The following is a 15114-nucleotide window of genomic DNA, read 5'->3' on the forward strand; positions in this document are numbered from 1 at the left end:
GGTATTGCATAGGTTCTTTAATTTTTTCCTTGTGAGCAGTTATTTTGCATCTACGAGGGTTTTATTCACCCTATTATAGATTAATGCTAACATGTGATGTGTTCTTTCTTCCCCTTCCATATTAGTAAGACTGTAAAAAAAAAATTTCCATCACATTTATTGTGGTATCACTTCTGTATAACCATCTCTCTTTGAGTGCTTTAATGTTTTTGCTGCTCTCTCTCTTTTGGAGGTTTTATTTTGGTCAATCCCCTTATGAGTTGTCTGCATGTAGCCTTGCCACCAAGGCTGGGACCTGAGCTTACATTTAGCTGCTGCTTCCCTCAGTTTGTGTGTGGAGACTAGATACTTTTGATTGACCATCATGGTACCTTCTTCATCCCTAAAATAGTTAAGCAGTAAAAGATTGACCTCCTTCCCTCAGACAGGTAAGCAGTAGAATTCTCTCCCTCCTCTTTTCCTGTTTTCTTTACATTATCTACATTTTTGAGTCAGGTCCACAAACATTTATGGAGTTTTGCATTATTTTTCTTTCTTTTCACTTTTAATTTGGGCATGTTTTATTTTTTCCTGTACCATGTTGGTCTCTGTAAAAAAGACTGTATTACTGTTATTTTTTTCTCCTTCTTACTTGTTCACTGTTTCCAGAATTTTGGAAGTAGCTGTCATGTGTAATATGCCTAAACTCTATCATCCTGCCCACGACCAGGTCCCAAAGACCTCTCCATGGTTTCCCCTGGCTGCTTCATATGCTGTGGTTCAGTTCATTGACAGCACAGAGTGGCTTGTATACAACATCGCTCCAATTTTCTCCCTCCCTTCCATGCCTTTCAACCCTCTTTGTCAGCCTCTCCTCATTTATTACTTTCTTTCAAACTATTCACCATTTCCCGCATTAGCGAGGTAGCGTTAAGAACAGAGGACTGGGCCTTTGAGGGAATACCCTCACCTGGCCCAATTCTCTGTTCCTTCTTTTGGAAAATTGAAAAAAAAAAAAAAATTATTATTATTATTATTATTATTATTATTATTATTATTATTATTATCATTATTTATTAATTCATTTATTTTGCTTTGCCGCTTTCTCCCGCATTAGCAAGGTAGTGCAAGGAAACAGACGAAAGAATGGCCCAACCCACCCACATACATGTATATATACATACACATCCACACACACACATATACATACCTATACAATTCAACGTATACATATATACATACACAGACATATACATATATACACGTACATAATTCATACTTGCTGCCTTTATTCATTCCCTTCGCCACCCCGCCACGCATGAAATTGACCCCCCCCACACACACACACACACACACACACACACACACACACACACACACACGCGCGCGAGTGAGGTAGCGCTAGGAAAAGACAACAAAGGCCACATTTGTTTGTCCCCTTTGCCTTTGTACAATGGCACCATGCATGCATCCTGCCAATCCTCAGGCACTTCACCATGAGCCGTACATACATTGAATATCCTCACCAACCAGTCAACAACACAATCTCCCCCTTTTTTAATAAATTCCACTGGTATACCATCCAAACCCGCCGCCATGCCGGCTTTCATCTTCTGCAAAACTTTCACTACCTCTTCTCTGTTTACCAAACCATTCTCCCTGACCCTCTCACTTCGCACACCACCTCGACCAAAGCACCGTATATCTGCCACTCTTATCTAACACATTTAACAAACCTTCAAAATATTCACTCCACCTCCTCACATCACCACTACTTGTCATTACCTCCCCATTATCCCCCTTCACCGATGTTCCCATATGTTCTCTTGTCTTATGTATTTTATTTACCTCCTTCCAAAACATCTTTTTATTCTCCCTAGAATTTAATGATACTCTTTCACCCCAACTCTCATTTGTATGTTATTATTATCATCATTATCTTTTCTTTCAAGCATGCTCGTTTTTCCTCCATAAGTTAGACAGTGTTTAGAACAGATGATTGAGTACTTAAGGACAAATGATCTTTATTTGGCACTTTTAACTTTTCCTACTTTAGGAAAATAACTCAGAAGTGGAATTTTTTCTTTCACTTCCTATGAATCTTTTCTTATTTTCTATCCATTGTTGTTCTACCTGCTCATATGGACAGATCTCTTGGAGTTTGGATGGTATAAAGCATATCAGTCATTTTCATCATTAGTTTTCTTTTTCTTGTTACAAAGGTTCTTGATATCATTCCCCTCATTTTTCTGCAAGTGAGCATTGTCTTATCAGTCTGTTCCTTAAATGCAAATTTTTCATATGTAATAACTCCCAAATCTCTGACATTACTTTCTTTTTTCTTTTGGCACTGAAATATTGTTAACTTTCATATGACTTATTTGTTCAAATTTCTTTTTTGCCCATATGCATATGGTATCCAAATCTTTCTGTATTTTTTCTTGATCTTCATTTTCTGCTGTTTCACTCACTCTTGTGTTATCAGCAGAGCTCCTGACTACTTTCTCTGTAGCATTTTTATGTATGTCAGATATGATTACAAATAATATTCAAGCTAAAACTTTTCATTGCTGGACACTTGAAAGCACATCTTTGTCAGACATGCTTCTTGCACCTAATATTAACTTTCTGTTAGAAAGTCCATTTTCTTATTTTCCCCATAATATTTTTTTCAAGTACTTTCTTTTGTAGTACTCCTTACTTTACTTGGTCAAATGCTTTTGCTGACTAGAAAAAGTGTGCATTCTTTTCCCTTTCAGTGGAGTTTGATAAATGTCATTTTACTGAGCTAGTAGTTGTGTGTCCATGCTTTTATGAGGTACAAAATTGGGTTGCAGCCTTTTGGGATAGAGGAACCCGAGTGTGTCATAAGATGTCTTTTAAGTTCACAGCTTTGCCTTACCTTATTTTCCTTTTGAGAAAGTTTTTCTCAACGCTCCTTTTCCATATTAGTTTACTCTCAAAGTCTTGAGACATTCTAACCCTGGAGAGGAATGTTAAGTTAAAAATGCTGTTTCTCTCCAGGGCAATGTCCCATTAACATTATATCTGGGATTATGTTTCCCACCCAATCTTACTGTTTTTTGAAAAACCATGATCTTAACTGACAGTGACTACCATTGGTTTAACATACATATTCCTAGTGTTATGATGTGGTGTGTTGGTCCCAGTCAGAAAGTCACTTCATTGCCAAATTGGGTTAGCTAATTAGTCAGTTGATAGCCATAGGCCAAACCAGCAGGCTTTTAGCACCAAATAGGTTGTTGGTGAGGCGTGAGTGGTTTTAACCTTACTAGAATGCAGATTAGAGTTTTCTAATCCTTGGGGTTCCTTGAGATTCCTGTAAAAGGATTTACCCTAGAGAGGTAATAGTTTTTTATTATTCAAAGCTTACATATTTGTTAAATTCATATGCATTTAATTCTATATTGCTCAAAAATTGTCCAAAAGTTATTTTATTTGAAGTACACATAAGTATTACAGTAAGGACAACATTGCACAGAAATAATGTACGAGATGATATTTATACCTTATTCAGTTTATGCCTTCTTTGAATTGTAATAGCATTTCCTGCCACCTATTTGTCACATTTAATGTACTGAAGCCACATGGAATATGCACAGTCCTTTGTGAAAAATTTACTTAGTTATAAGTAGGCAGGACCTGCCTCAAAGGTCCTAGTTTTTGTCCATTTAAAAATATATTAAACGAATTGTACAAGAACTGTGGGCTGCTGGAAATTTGATATTCACTACTTCAGTATTTTTTTTACTAAAGATATTGTATACATGATACTGAAAATTTAATTTACTTTTTGCAGGAGGTTGAGAGGGAAATATCTTTCCGAACAGAGCAGGGCCTATATTACTCATATTACAAGCAGATTATAGAAGCTCCAACATGGAGAGAGGTTGGTAATATTTTCAGTGCATTAAATAATGCCATATTCTAGATACATAACTTTTATTCCCCTTAGAAAATGTCAGCTTTGACCCTCTAGGAGAATTCTTTGGCCATTCTTAGACAGCTTTTATATTTACTTTCTTTGGGACGAGTATTCCAGTGTTGACAGTATAGCAGAGGTAATCATACTGGGATGTAGTCCTAATTTCCTTGATGTATTAAAAAAAATCATCCCCTGCTGTTATAATTTGACAGCTCTTGCTCTGATGCTTTTTGTATCGGGAACACCATATTTATACATGAAACTCTTCCCCTATCATGAACCTCACTTTCACTTCTTCTTTAAATCATTGCAAAGCATTTCTTTAAAAGAGTCAGATTTGCTTTCATGACTAAGAGCATCTTCCATCACTTCTGTAATTCACCCTCTCTTCCATCTCATCCAGGCTGATCAGCCTGTAGCTGATTCTCAAGCAACAACTGACCTAAGCTTTCATGCCCCATTGTCCCTGAGAGACTGCATACTTTCCCCTCTCTCCAGACCGTTGCATTTTACCACCCTCACCACCCCTGCTACAGATCCAGCTTCACCTAGAACCATTCATCCTCCTTTCTACCTTCATGAACACACACACCTCATTATTGGGGTTAAAACTCTACTGCTTCTAGGAGCTTTCCTCCTATGCGATATATTCGTAACACCTTAAATCCATCTGTCATCATTACCATATGCTTTCTCTAAGTCCATAAATGCCACATACAAATCCTTTTCTCTAGGTATTCCTCACACACTTTCTTTTAAGAAAACACCAGATCACATATCCTCAATCACTTATGAAACATCATTGTTCCTCCCCATTCTGAGTCTCTCTGCATACCACCATCGTCTCAGTCACCACTCTTCCATACAACTTACCAGATACACTCAGTAATCTTATACCTCTGTTATTTGGATACTCACCTTTGTCGCACTTGCCTTTATACAGTTGGAATGAACATGCATTCTGACAATCCTTAGGCACCTCACCATGATACTTACATTGAAAACTCTGACTAGCCAGTCAACATCAAAGTCAACCGTTTTTAAAGAATTTCAACTGCCATACCATCCACTCATTTCCCTTGCCATATTTTATCTTATGTAGGGCTTGAAAATAATGTGAGGCATCCAAAAAGGTTAGAAATTTTACAGTTGGAGGTGCCTAAGTTCCATTCCTCTTATTAGTCTCTAAATATGTATAAAACGATGTTAAAAAGACAGCTGATTTTTTTTTTTTTTTTTTATTTTTTTTTTTTTACTGTGTATAAAACTTTGTTGAATTTACTGATTAGAAAAAGTTTGATGTATGGCACTTGTTTTATCAGGGCTTTAATCAACTGATACAAGACAATAGAACAGAACATGGTCGTACCATCAACATTATCCACCGTTTCAATATTTTACCAGAAATCATCATTAGTGCCATTTACAGGTTAGTGAAAATTTTTAGTGATAATTTGTGTACTTTCACATGGTTGCAAATTTAGAATGAATCTCGCCTCATAGTTCTCTTAGTACTTGCTTGTCATGTATAAATTGCATGGAAAGTGTATTTTGTGTTAGGATGTCTTGGGTTTGTTTCAGGGTTCAAAGAAACTTACAAACTGTGAAATTTTAGTTTGAATCTCCTAAAACCACGTCCATATCCTTATATCTTATATCAGAAAATCAATTTATGAGAAAAAAGAAATGTATATGTATTTTTATATTTATGATTACTCCACTTATGATTTATCCCTGGAGATAGGGGAGAAAGAATACTTCCCACGTATTCCCTGCGTGTCGTAGAAGGCGACTAAAAGGGGAGGGAGCGGGGGGCTGGAAATCCTCCCCTCTCATTATTTTTTTTCAATTTTCCAAAAGAAGGAACAGAGAAGGGGGCCAGGTGAGGATATTCCCTCAAAGGCCCAGTTCTGTGTTCTTAACGCTACCTCGCTAATGCGGGAAATGGCGAATAGTTTGAAAGAAAGAAAAAAAGAATGATTACTCCAGGACCTCTACCTAAGAAAGAGTCCTGTGTTCCCCAGAATCTCTTTCCAGGGGCTTCACAAACCCAGTAGAAGGGAATTGTGGACTACTGTGGAATGAGAAGTTCTTTGATGAGACTAGTTCTAATGATACAGCCTCACCAAAGGTAACTTTTCACCCATGATGCATCCTCTTGTAGACAGAGTCTGATAACTCATATATGTTACCTTTCAGTCACCTTGAATGGATAATCACTCCCACTGCACTTATCACTAGCCATTATAGGCACCACATATGATTCATTCATGATATTCATTCCCCACACCAATTACATGGAAAGAAAAAAAAACAAACAATGCCATCAGAAAATTATATGGCTCCAAATTTGGACAAGAAAAAAAAATCAACATTATCCACAAACACTTCATCTCTACTCAAAGCTACACTTTACTTGCCTGGTCTTCCACCATACCAACAGCAAAAGTAAGAAAGCTGCAAGCCATACGAAATAGTGCATTAAGAACAGTCAGTGCCTGCCAGCAACCACACTTACACAGTGAAACGAAGATCTTTCCAGTACAGTTCCACCTCAACATCCTTGGGACATGGTTCTATGCAACAGTACTAGACCCCTCTCCCCCTAGGTGCTCCAAAATTAACGACCACTCCCAAAGTAGAAATGAAACTTTTCCCCTTCTTTACACTTTAGCAGCATCAGTTAAGATTCCCCCTCCCTCACAATATACAATTGACAGAACATATGCATACTGAAATAACCTGACGAGTACTAAACAACTGCCCTCCCAGCACATTATGACCTGTGGTCCTGCCCAGCAGACATTGTCTACTTTCTGAGTGCTGTAGGAGCCTCATAGGTATACAAGGGACTCCTGGGGAAGGATGTGAGCGGATGTGGCCTTTCTTCATCCGTTTCCTAGATCTACCTCGCTGACGCAGGAGATGGCAATGTTGTTTCCTGTGGAACATGATGGCGCTGGGAATGTAGGCAAGGAAGTATGAATATGGAGTGAAAAGTATTTTGAGCCATCAGGCCTCATTATGCAGGAGGGTGAGAGGCGTGCAAGGAATAGAGTGAATTAGAGCAATGTGGCATATGTGGTATACCAGGGTCGATGTGCTGTCAGTGGACTGAACCAGGGCTTGTGAAACGTCTGGGGTAAACCATGAAAAGGTCTGTGGGGCCTGGATGTGGATAGGGAGCTGTAATTTTGGTGCATTACGCATGACAGCTAGAGACTGAGTGTGAGCGTATGTAGCCTTTTTTTGTCTGTTTTCTTGGTGGTACCTTGCTGATGCTGGGGTAGTAGTGCTGTTTCATGTGGGGTGGGATGGCACCAGGAGTGGATGAAGGCAAGCATGAACATGTACAAGTATATATTGCTACCTCACTAATGCAGAAAATGGCAAATATGTATGAAAGAAAAAATTGTGTATGTGTATAATTTAATATTTATGTGTAATATTTGTATTACATATGGGAATAAATAAAGGCAGACAGTATGAATTATGTACGTGTATATATGTATATGTCTGTGTGTGTATATATATGTGTACATTGAGATGTATAGGTATGTATATTTGCGTGTGTTGACGTGTATGTATATACATGTGTATGGGAGTGGGTTGGGCAGTTTCTTTCGTCTGTTTCCTTGCGCTACATATGTATATATACATATATGGATTTGTATATAGCATTTATGGATCTGGAGAAGGCATATGGTAGAGTTGATAGAGATGCTGTATGGAAGGTATTAAGAGTATATGGTTTGGAAGGCAAGTTGTTAGAAGCAGTGAAAAGCTTTTATCGAGGATGTAAGGCATGTGTACGAGTAGGAAGAGAGGAAAGTGATTGGTTCCCAGTGAATGTCGGTTTGCGGCAGGGGTGCATGATATCTCCATGGTTGTTTAATTTGTTTATGGATGGGGCTGTTAGGGAGGTGAATGCAAGAGTTTTGGAGAGAAGGGCAAGTATGCAGTCTGTTGTGGATGAAAAGGCTTGGGAAGTGAGTCAGTTGTTGTTTCCTGATGATACAGCGCTGGTGGCTGATTCCAGTGAGAAACTGCAGAAACTGGAGACTGAGTTTGGTAAAGTGTGTGAAAGAAGAGAGCTGAGAGTAAATGTAAGAGCAAGGTTATTGGGTACAGTAGGGTTGAGGGACAAATCAATTGGGAGGTAGGTTTGAATGGAGAAAAACTGAAGGAAGTGTAGTGTTTTAGATATCTGGAAGTGGATTTGGCAGCATATGGAACCATGAAAGCAGTAGTGAGTCACAGGGTGGGGGAAGGGACAAAGGTTTTGGGAGCATTGAAGAATGTGTGAAAGACAAGAACGCAAAAAATGGGTATGTTTGAAGGAATAGTGGTTGCGAGGCATGGGCTATAGATAGGGTTGTGCGGAGGAGGGTGGATGTGTTAGAAATGAGATGTTTAAGGACAGTATGTGGTGTAAGGTGGTTTGATCGAGTAAGGAATGAAAGGGTAAGAGAGATGTGTGGTAATGAAAAGAGTGTGGTTGAGAGAGCAGAAGAGGGTGTATTGAGATGATTTGGTCGCATGGAGAGAATGAGTGGGGAAAGATTGACAAAAATATGTGTCAGAGGTGGAGGGAACGAGGAGAAGTGGGAGACCTAATTAGAGGTGGAAGGATGGAGTGAAAAAGATTTTGAGCGATTGGGGCCTGAACATGCAGGAGGGTGAAGGGCGTGCAAGGAATAGAGTGAATAGGAATGATGTGGTGTTCCAGGATGGACGTGCTGTCAGTGGATTGAACCAGGGCATGTGAAGTGTCGGGGTAAACCATGGAAAGTTTTGTGGGGCCTGGATGTGGAAAGGGTGCTGTGGCTTTGGTGCATTATACATGACAGCCAGAGACTGAGTGTGAACAAATGTGGCCTTTGTTGTCTTTTCCTAGCGCTACCTTGTGCACATATGGGGGGAGGGGGGGTGTCATTTCATATATATAATGATATATATGCTTGCCATTTCTTGCTTGAGCATAGGTAGTATCAGGAACAGATGACTAAGCATTAGAGGGAAAAATCCTCTCTTGCATCCTTGCTCTGTTCTCTCTTTTGAAAAGTAATACTAGAACAAAGGGTTTCCAGCCGCTTGCTCTTCCCTAAGTTTTCCCTGCATTTCTGCAAAAGTCTTGGAGATGGGCAAGTGTGCAGTCTGTGGGGGATGAGAGGGCCTGGAAAGTGAGTTTGTTGTTGTTTTCTGCTGATACAGCACTGTTGCTAGATTTGAGTGAGAAACTGCAGAAGTCAGTGACTGAAGTGAGGGTGTGAGGTTGAATGGAGTAAAAGTGTTTTAGATGTGGCAGCGAATGGAACCATGGAAGCAGAAGTGATTCATAGGATGGGGAGGGGGGCTAATGTTCTACGAACACTCAACAATGTGTGGAAAGAGAGAATATCATGTGGGAGGGCAAAAATGGTTGTGTTTGAAGGAATAGTATTCCTACCAATATTATATGGATGCAAGGCTTGGGCTATAAATTAGGTTTTGTTTAGAAGGGTGAGTTTGTTGGAAATGAGAAGTTTAAGGACAGCATGCAGTGAGGTAATTCAACTGAGTAAGTAATGAAAGGATAAGAGACATGTGCAGTAATAAAAAGAGTGTGGTTGAGAGAGCAGAAGAGAGAGTGCTGAAATGGTTTGGACATATGGATAGAATGAGTGAGGGAAGGTTGACAAAGAGGTTATATGTGTCAGAAGTGGAGGGAACAAGGAGAACAGGGAGACCAAATTGGAAATGGAAGGATGGAGTGAAATATATTTTGAGTGATATGGGCCTGCACTTGCAGGAGTGTGAAAGGCATGCACAGGATAGAGTGAATTGGAATGATGTGGTATACTGAGTGATTTGGGCCAGCACATGCATGAGCATGAGAGGCATGCTTGGGATAGAGTGAATTGGAATGATGTAGTATACTGAGTGATCTGGGCTTGCACATGCAGGAGCATGAAAGGCATGCATGGGATAGTGTGAATTAGAATTATGTGGTTTACTTGGGTGGACTTGCTGTCCATAGACTGAACCAGGGCATGTGAAGCATGTGGGGTAAACTGTGGAAAGGTCTGTGGGGCCTGATTGTGGATAGGGAGCTATGGTTTCGGTGAATTACACATGACAGTTAGAGATTGGATGCGGCCTAACTCCTTTTCCTGGCACAGCCTCTCTAACATTGGACATGGTGATCAAGTATGAAAGACAGAAAGAATCTTCCCTTCTTGTATTACTCACCAAAAGAAAGAATATAGCAAGAAGCCAAGTGAGAAATTTTCTCTTTAAGGCTCTGTCATTGTTCCTGACACTACTTTCGCTCATGTGGGAAATGGTGTGTTTATGTATACACACACACACACACACATGTTATTGTACTTCTTATATTTCAGATGGCTGTCACCCCAGGAATCTCCCAGCATATTCTATGTCTCAAGTGTGTTTGGACTACATGGTGTTTTTGTTGCTGTTCTTTATATCACAGCCTGGTATCTCAGTGATTCTGTTCTGGCAGGGGCAATTGCTGTAATCCTCTTCATTGTCCACAGGTATGCTGTTTACAAAGGTAATCAGTAATACTGAATAAAACATTTCTGTGGGTTTTTAATTGCTCAGTGTAGTGGGAACTAAAAGCCAATTTCTTAGCCTATCATAGCATAGATCTGCACAACACTACACTGCTAGCTGTTTACTGGTCTATCAGAAGACATTCCTGGATGTATAATGGGCAAAACAAAGAAAAAAGCCACACAAAACAAAGAATGCCCAAAATAAGTTATAAATAGGAGACAGAAAACCTGGGAGACCATGATGTTGCATAGTTGAAGCATGCTTACCAAGAACTGCAACTAAAAGTTCCACTGTATAGTTGGAATGCCCAGATTTGATTTTAGTCTAAAAGTATTATTTTCAGTAATGATAACTGAATGACACTAGTTTTTTGAATGCAGGATTTGAGGGGCCCCAGATAACATAGTAGTGAGAGTGTGCAAGTATATATATTTATTTTTTTCCTTTTCTTTTCTTTTATTATACTTAGTCACTGTCTCCCACATTATGGAGGTAGCACAAGGAAACAGACCAAAGAATGGCCCAACACATACACATGCATATACATAAACACCCACACATGCACATATACATACCTATACATTTCAACACATACATACATATACATACATATATATATATATATATATATATATATATATATATATATATATATATATATATATATATATATATATCTTTTGGAAAAAAAAAAAAAAAAAAAAAAGAAGGAACAGAGAAGGGGGCCAGGTGAGGATATTCCCTCAAAGGCCCAGTCCTCTGTTCTTAGCGCTACCTCGCTAATGCGGGAAATGGCGAATAGTATGAAAAAAAAAAATATATATATATATATATATATATATATATATATATATATATATATATATATATATATATATATATATAAAGAAGAAAGTTGAGAGTAAATGTGAATAAGAGCAAGGTCATTCGGTACAATAGGGTTGAGGTTCAAGTCAGTTGGGAGGTAAGTTTGAATGGAGAAAAACTGGAGGAAGTAAAGTGTTTTAGATATCTGGGAGTGGATTTGGCAGCGGATGGAAGCGGAAGTGAATCATAGGGTGGGGGAGGGGGGGGGAAATTTCGGGAGCCTTGAGGAATGTGTGGAAGTCAAAAACATTATCTCGGAAAGCAAAAATGGGTACGTTTGAAGGAATAGTGGTTCGAACAATGTTGTATGGTTGTGAGGCATGGGCTATGGATAGAGTTGTGCGCAGGAGGGTGGATGTGCTGGAAATGAGATGTTTGAGGACAGTATGTGATGTGAGGTGGTTTGATCGAGCAAGTAATAATAGGGTAAGAGAGGGTAATAAAAAGAGTGTGGTTGAGAGAGCAGAAGAGGGTGTTTTGAAATGGTTTGGTCACATGGAGAGAATGAGTGAGGAAAGATTGACCAAGAGGATATATGTGTCAGAGGTGGAGGGAACGAGAAGTGGGAGACCGAATTGGAGGTGGAAAGATGGAGTGAAAAAGATTTTGAGTGATTGGGGCCTGAACATGCCGGAGGGTGAAAGGCATGCGAGGAATAGAGTGAATTGGAACGATGTGTTATACCAGGGTCGACGTGCTGTCAGTGGATTGAACCAGGGCATGTGAAGCATCTGGGGGTAAACCATGGAAAGTTCTGTGGGGCCTGGATGTGGAAAGGGAGCTGTGGTTTCGGTGCATTATTACATGACAGCTAGAGACTGAGTGTGAACGAATGGGGACTTTGTTGTCTTCCTAGCGCTACCTCGCACACATGAGGGGGAGGGGGTTGTTATTTCATGTGTGGCAGGATGGCGATGGGAATGAATAAAGGCAGACAGTATGAATTATGTACATGTGTATATATGTATATGTCTGTGTGTGTATATATATATATATGTATACATTGAGATGTATGGGTATGTATATTTGCGTGTGTGGACGTGTATGTATATACATGTGTATGTGGGTGGGTTGGGCCATTCTTTCGTCTGTTTCCTTGCGCTACCTTGCTAACGCGTGAGACAGCGACAAAGCAAAATGAATAATAAATAATGTGTATATGTGTATGTATATGTATGTATACTTTGATATGGATATGTATGTGAATGTGTGTGTATGGGTTTTTATGTATATACATATATGAGTGGATGGGCCATTCTTCATCTGTTTCCTGGCGCTACCTTGCTGATGCGGGAAACAGCGATCAAGTATTATAGATAAATAATATCTTCCATGTAAATAATGTGAAAATTATTAATTTGGTTTTCTTTCACTATATTTCACAGGATTGACACAACTAGAGTCAACTACACAGTTCCTCTGAGGGAAAGTTTTGCCATTCCTCTTCTCTTTTTACAATTATTTCTTTTATGCACCTTCATCAAATCATATAAATGGCAGGTCAGTTGCTGAAGTGAAGCTGTTTTTATTAGATTTAGACATTAGATTATTTGATTACATATTTTTTTGAATTACATACATACGTGTTTTGACTTCAGCAGAAGCACCTAGTTTGTGTGCTTAGAATTGCATATTTGCACATTAGAAAGAAAGAGTTGTACATCTTGAAACCCCATTTCTTGAAATTTCTGCACAGTGTGTATGTGAGTACTGTGGGTGCATATGTATGTCTATCTACACTGATGCCGGTTCCCTCCGAGAACTCTCATCAAGAGGGTGGCCATGTCAAAAGAGTCTCCATGTATCCCTGTCCTTGCATACATCATACCACTCTTTCTTCCCCCATTTCTCTCCCTGTTGTACTCTTCCACTCTGTTTCCCCATGTCATAGGTGATCTCCCTCTCACACCAACCCCTTTAATCATATGGGGAAAAAAAAATCATCCTGGATCTTCTTTTCCTGCATTAGTAAGGTAGCACCAGGAACAGAGGAAGAAAGGCCACATCTGCCTATATCCCTTGTCTAGCTGTCATGTGTAATGCACCAAAACCACAGCTCCCTATCTAAAACCAGACCCATCAGACCTTTCCATGGTTTATCCTGGACACATCACATACCTTGGTTCAGTAAAATCCACTTCAGCTGTCTCACCTTATTTGATCTTACATACGGGTTTCACCACCTCTTCTCTTTTCATTAAACCACCTTCTGTTACCTTTGCACTTCTCATCCCTCTCCATCTCAAACACCTTTCATCTGCCACCGTATCATCAAACATTCAGAAAACCCTCAAATATGTATTTTTTTTTTTTTTTTTCAGAGAATTAAGATGATGGCCATCTTCCTGCTTACTGTGACTATTCTTTTGAGTTGGCAGTTTGGTCCGTTTATTTTACTATGTCAGCTGTTTTGCTTTGTGTTTCTTGCAAGATTACCTCTTCTATCTGGAGCAAAGGTATGTAAAATGAGGGATTATTATGATTTATGAAATGATATGTCATTGGTCATGTGTCTTTCTGTAGCAATAGCATCTTTAGCCTTATAGCTACTTATAATTGAAATGAAATTGATTCATGGGGATTAATCCATCTTTATTGTTAATGGTGTTGTCTTTATTCACTATGACGTCAGAGCTCTATTTATGAAGGTCGCCATGTATATTTAGCATACTAGCTGGAATGTAGATTACCAGATACAGTGGATTAAATTAGGTTTAAGTCTAAACATATATTTGTCTTGTATAAAGACTCTGATTATGGTTTCCTGACTGGGGCTTTTATTCCACCCACTCTTCAGAGTGATTACATGAAAATGTCTGGCTATGTTTTCATTATTTTAGATCTATTATCTGCCAGCTTAAGCCAGCCTTCTTGCTATCAGTCGTATTATGTGTCGTAGCTTTACTAAAAACTTCTGAAGCTTGGATCTCAGTACATGGATGTGATAATTGGGGTTTGACTCTCATTTCAGGTCAGCATGCTGGTGTTAGTCTCAGGGTTATCACTTGTGGTTTCAAGCATAATTCAGGCCAATCCTCCTCTGGTTATATCCTCACCAGCACTCTCCATGGTGGTACCAGCTTTTATTCTTAGTACCATGCCTTCCCCTAACAAAAGTCTCAGAGCAAGAATCAGGATCACCATTGCTGCAGCTGAGTTATCCCTGATGTTACTGGCCACAGTGTTTATCAATGGAAGTATTAAGGTAGCTACAGTATTAAATAAAACTGTGTAGCAATTTTTTTTCTGGTTAGTGAATATTATTTCTTAATTGCTTATGCATAAAAAGTAGAGATAAAGGCTATTATTCCCTTCAAACTGTGATATTTTGAAATTTACCGATTTCCATTTGGATAATGGGCAAATTTGCCCATTTTTATTCACATAAAGTCAGAAAAACAACATATGAATCAAAATTAACATGTATCTACCCTACTGTTAAACAAAAGTGATCACAAAAGATTTAGAAGAGTAGTTTTTCGATATTTACAATTGTACTGTTAATCACTTTCACGAATCAGACCCCAAATATAATCTCCCATCATTTTCTTGCTATATGTTCCTTGATAGCGGTGTTCAAAGTCCAGTATATCCTGGTGGAAGTGCTCGCCTTGTTCCTTCAAATACTCTTCCATGTCCTTGAATGAATTTAACGAGGTGAAAACTGACAAAAAAGGCCACATTTGTTCACTCTCAGTCTCTAGCAGGAGGTAGCGAAGCTGTTTCCTATGGAGCAGGGTAGCGCCAGGAATGGATTGAAG

General features: G+C 39.1%; 1 protein-coding gene across 3 annotated transcripts in view; it reads left to right on the plus strand.

Moving 5' to 3' along the window:
- Positions 1-15114, plus strand: part of LOC139747182 (protein C-mannosyl-transferase DPY19L3-like) — a 39445-nt gene that overhangs the window by 13216 nt on the left and 11115 nt on the right. For all 3 annotated transcript variants that reach the window (XM_071659166.1, XM_071659164.1, XM_071659165.1), the window contains exons 4-9: positions 3800-3889; positions 5248-5354; positions 10309-10464; positions 12739-12853; positions 13675-13809; positions 14325-14558. In XM_071659166.1, the coding sequence (XP_071515267.1) occupies positions 3800-3889; positions 5248-5354; positions 10309-10464; positions 12739-12853; positions 13675-13809; positions 14325-14558 (837 nt within the window). The remainder of the gene's footprint in view (positions 1-3799; positions 3890-5247; positions 5355-10308; positions 10465-12738; positions 12854-13674; positions 13810-14324; positions 14559-15114) is intronic.

This window comes from Panulirus ornatus, chromosome 67, assembly GCF_036320965.1.
Source record: "Panulirus ornatus isolate Po-2019 chromosome 67, ASM3632096v1, whole genome shotgun sequence".
NCBI classification, from domain to species: Eukaryota; Metazoa; Arthropoda; class Malacostraca; order Decapoda; family Palinuridae; genus Panulirus; species Panulirus ornatus.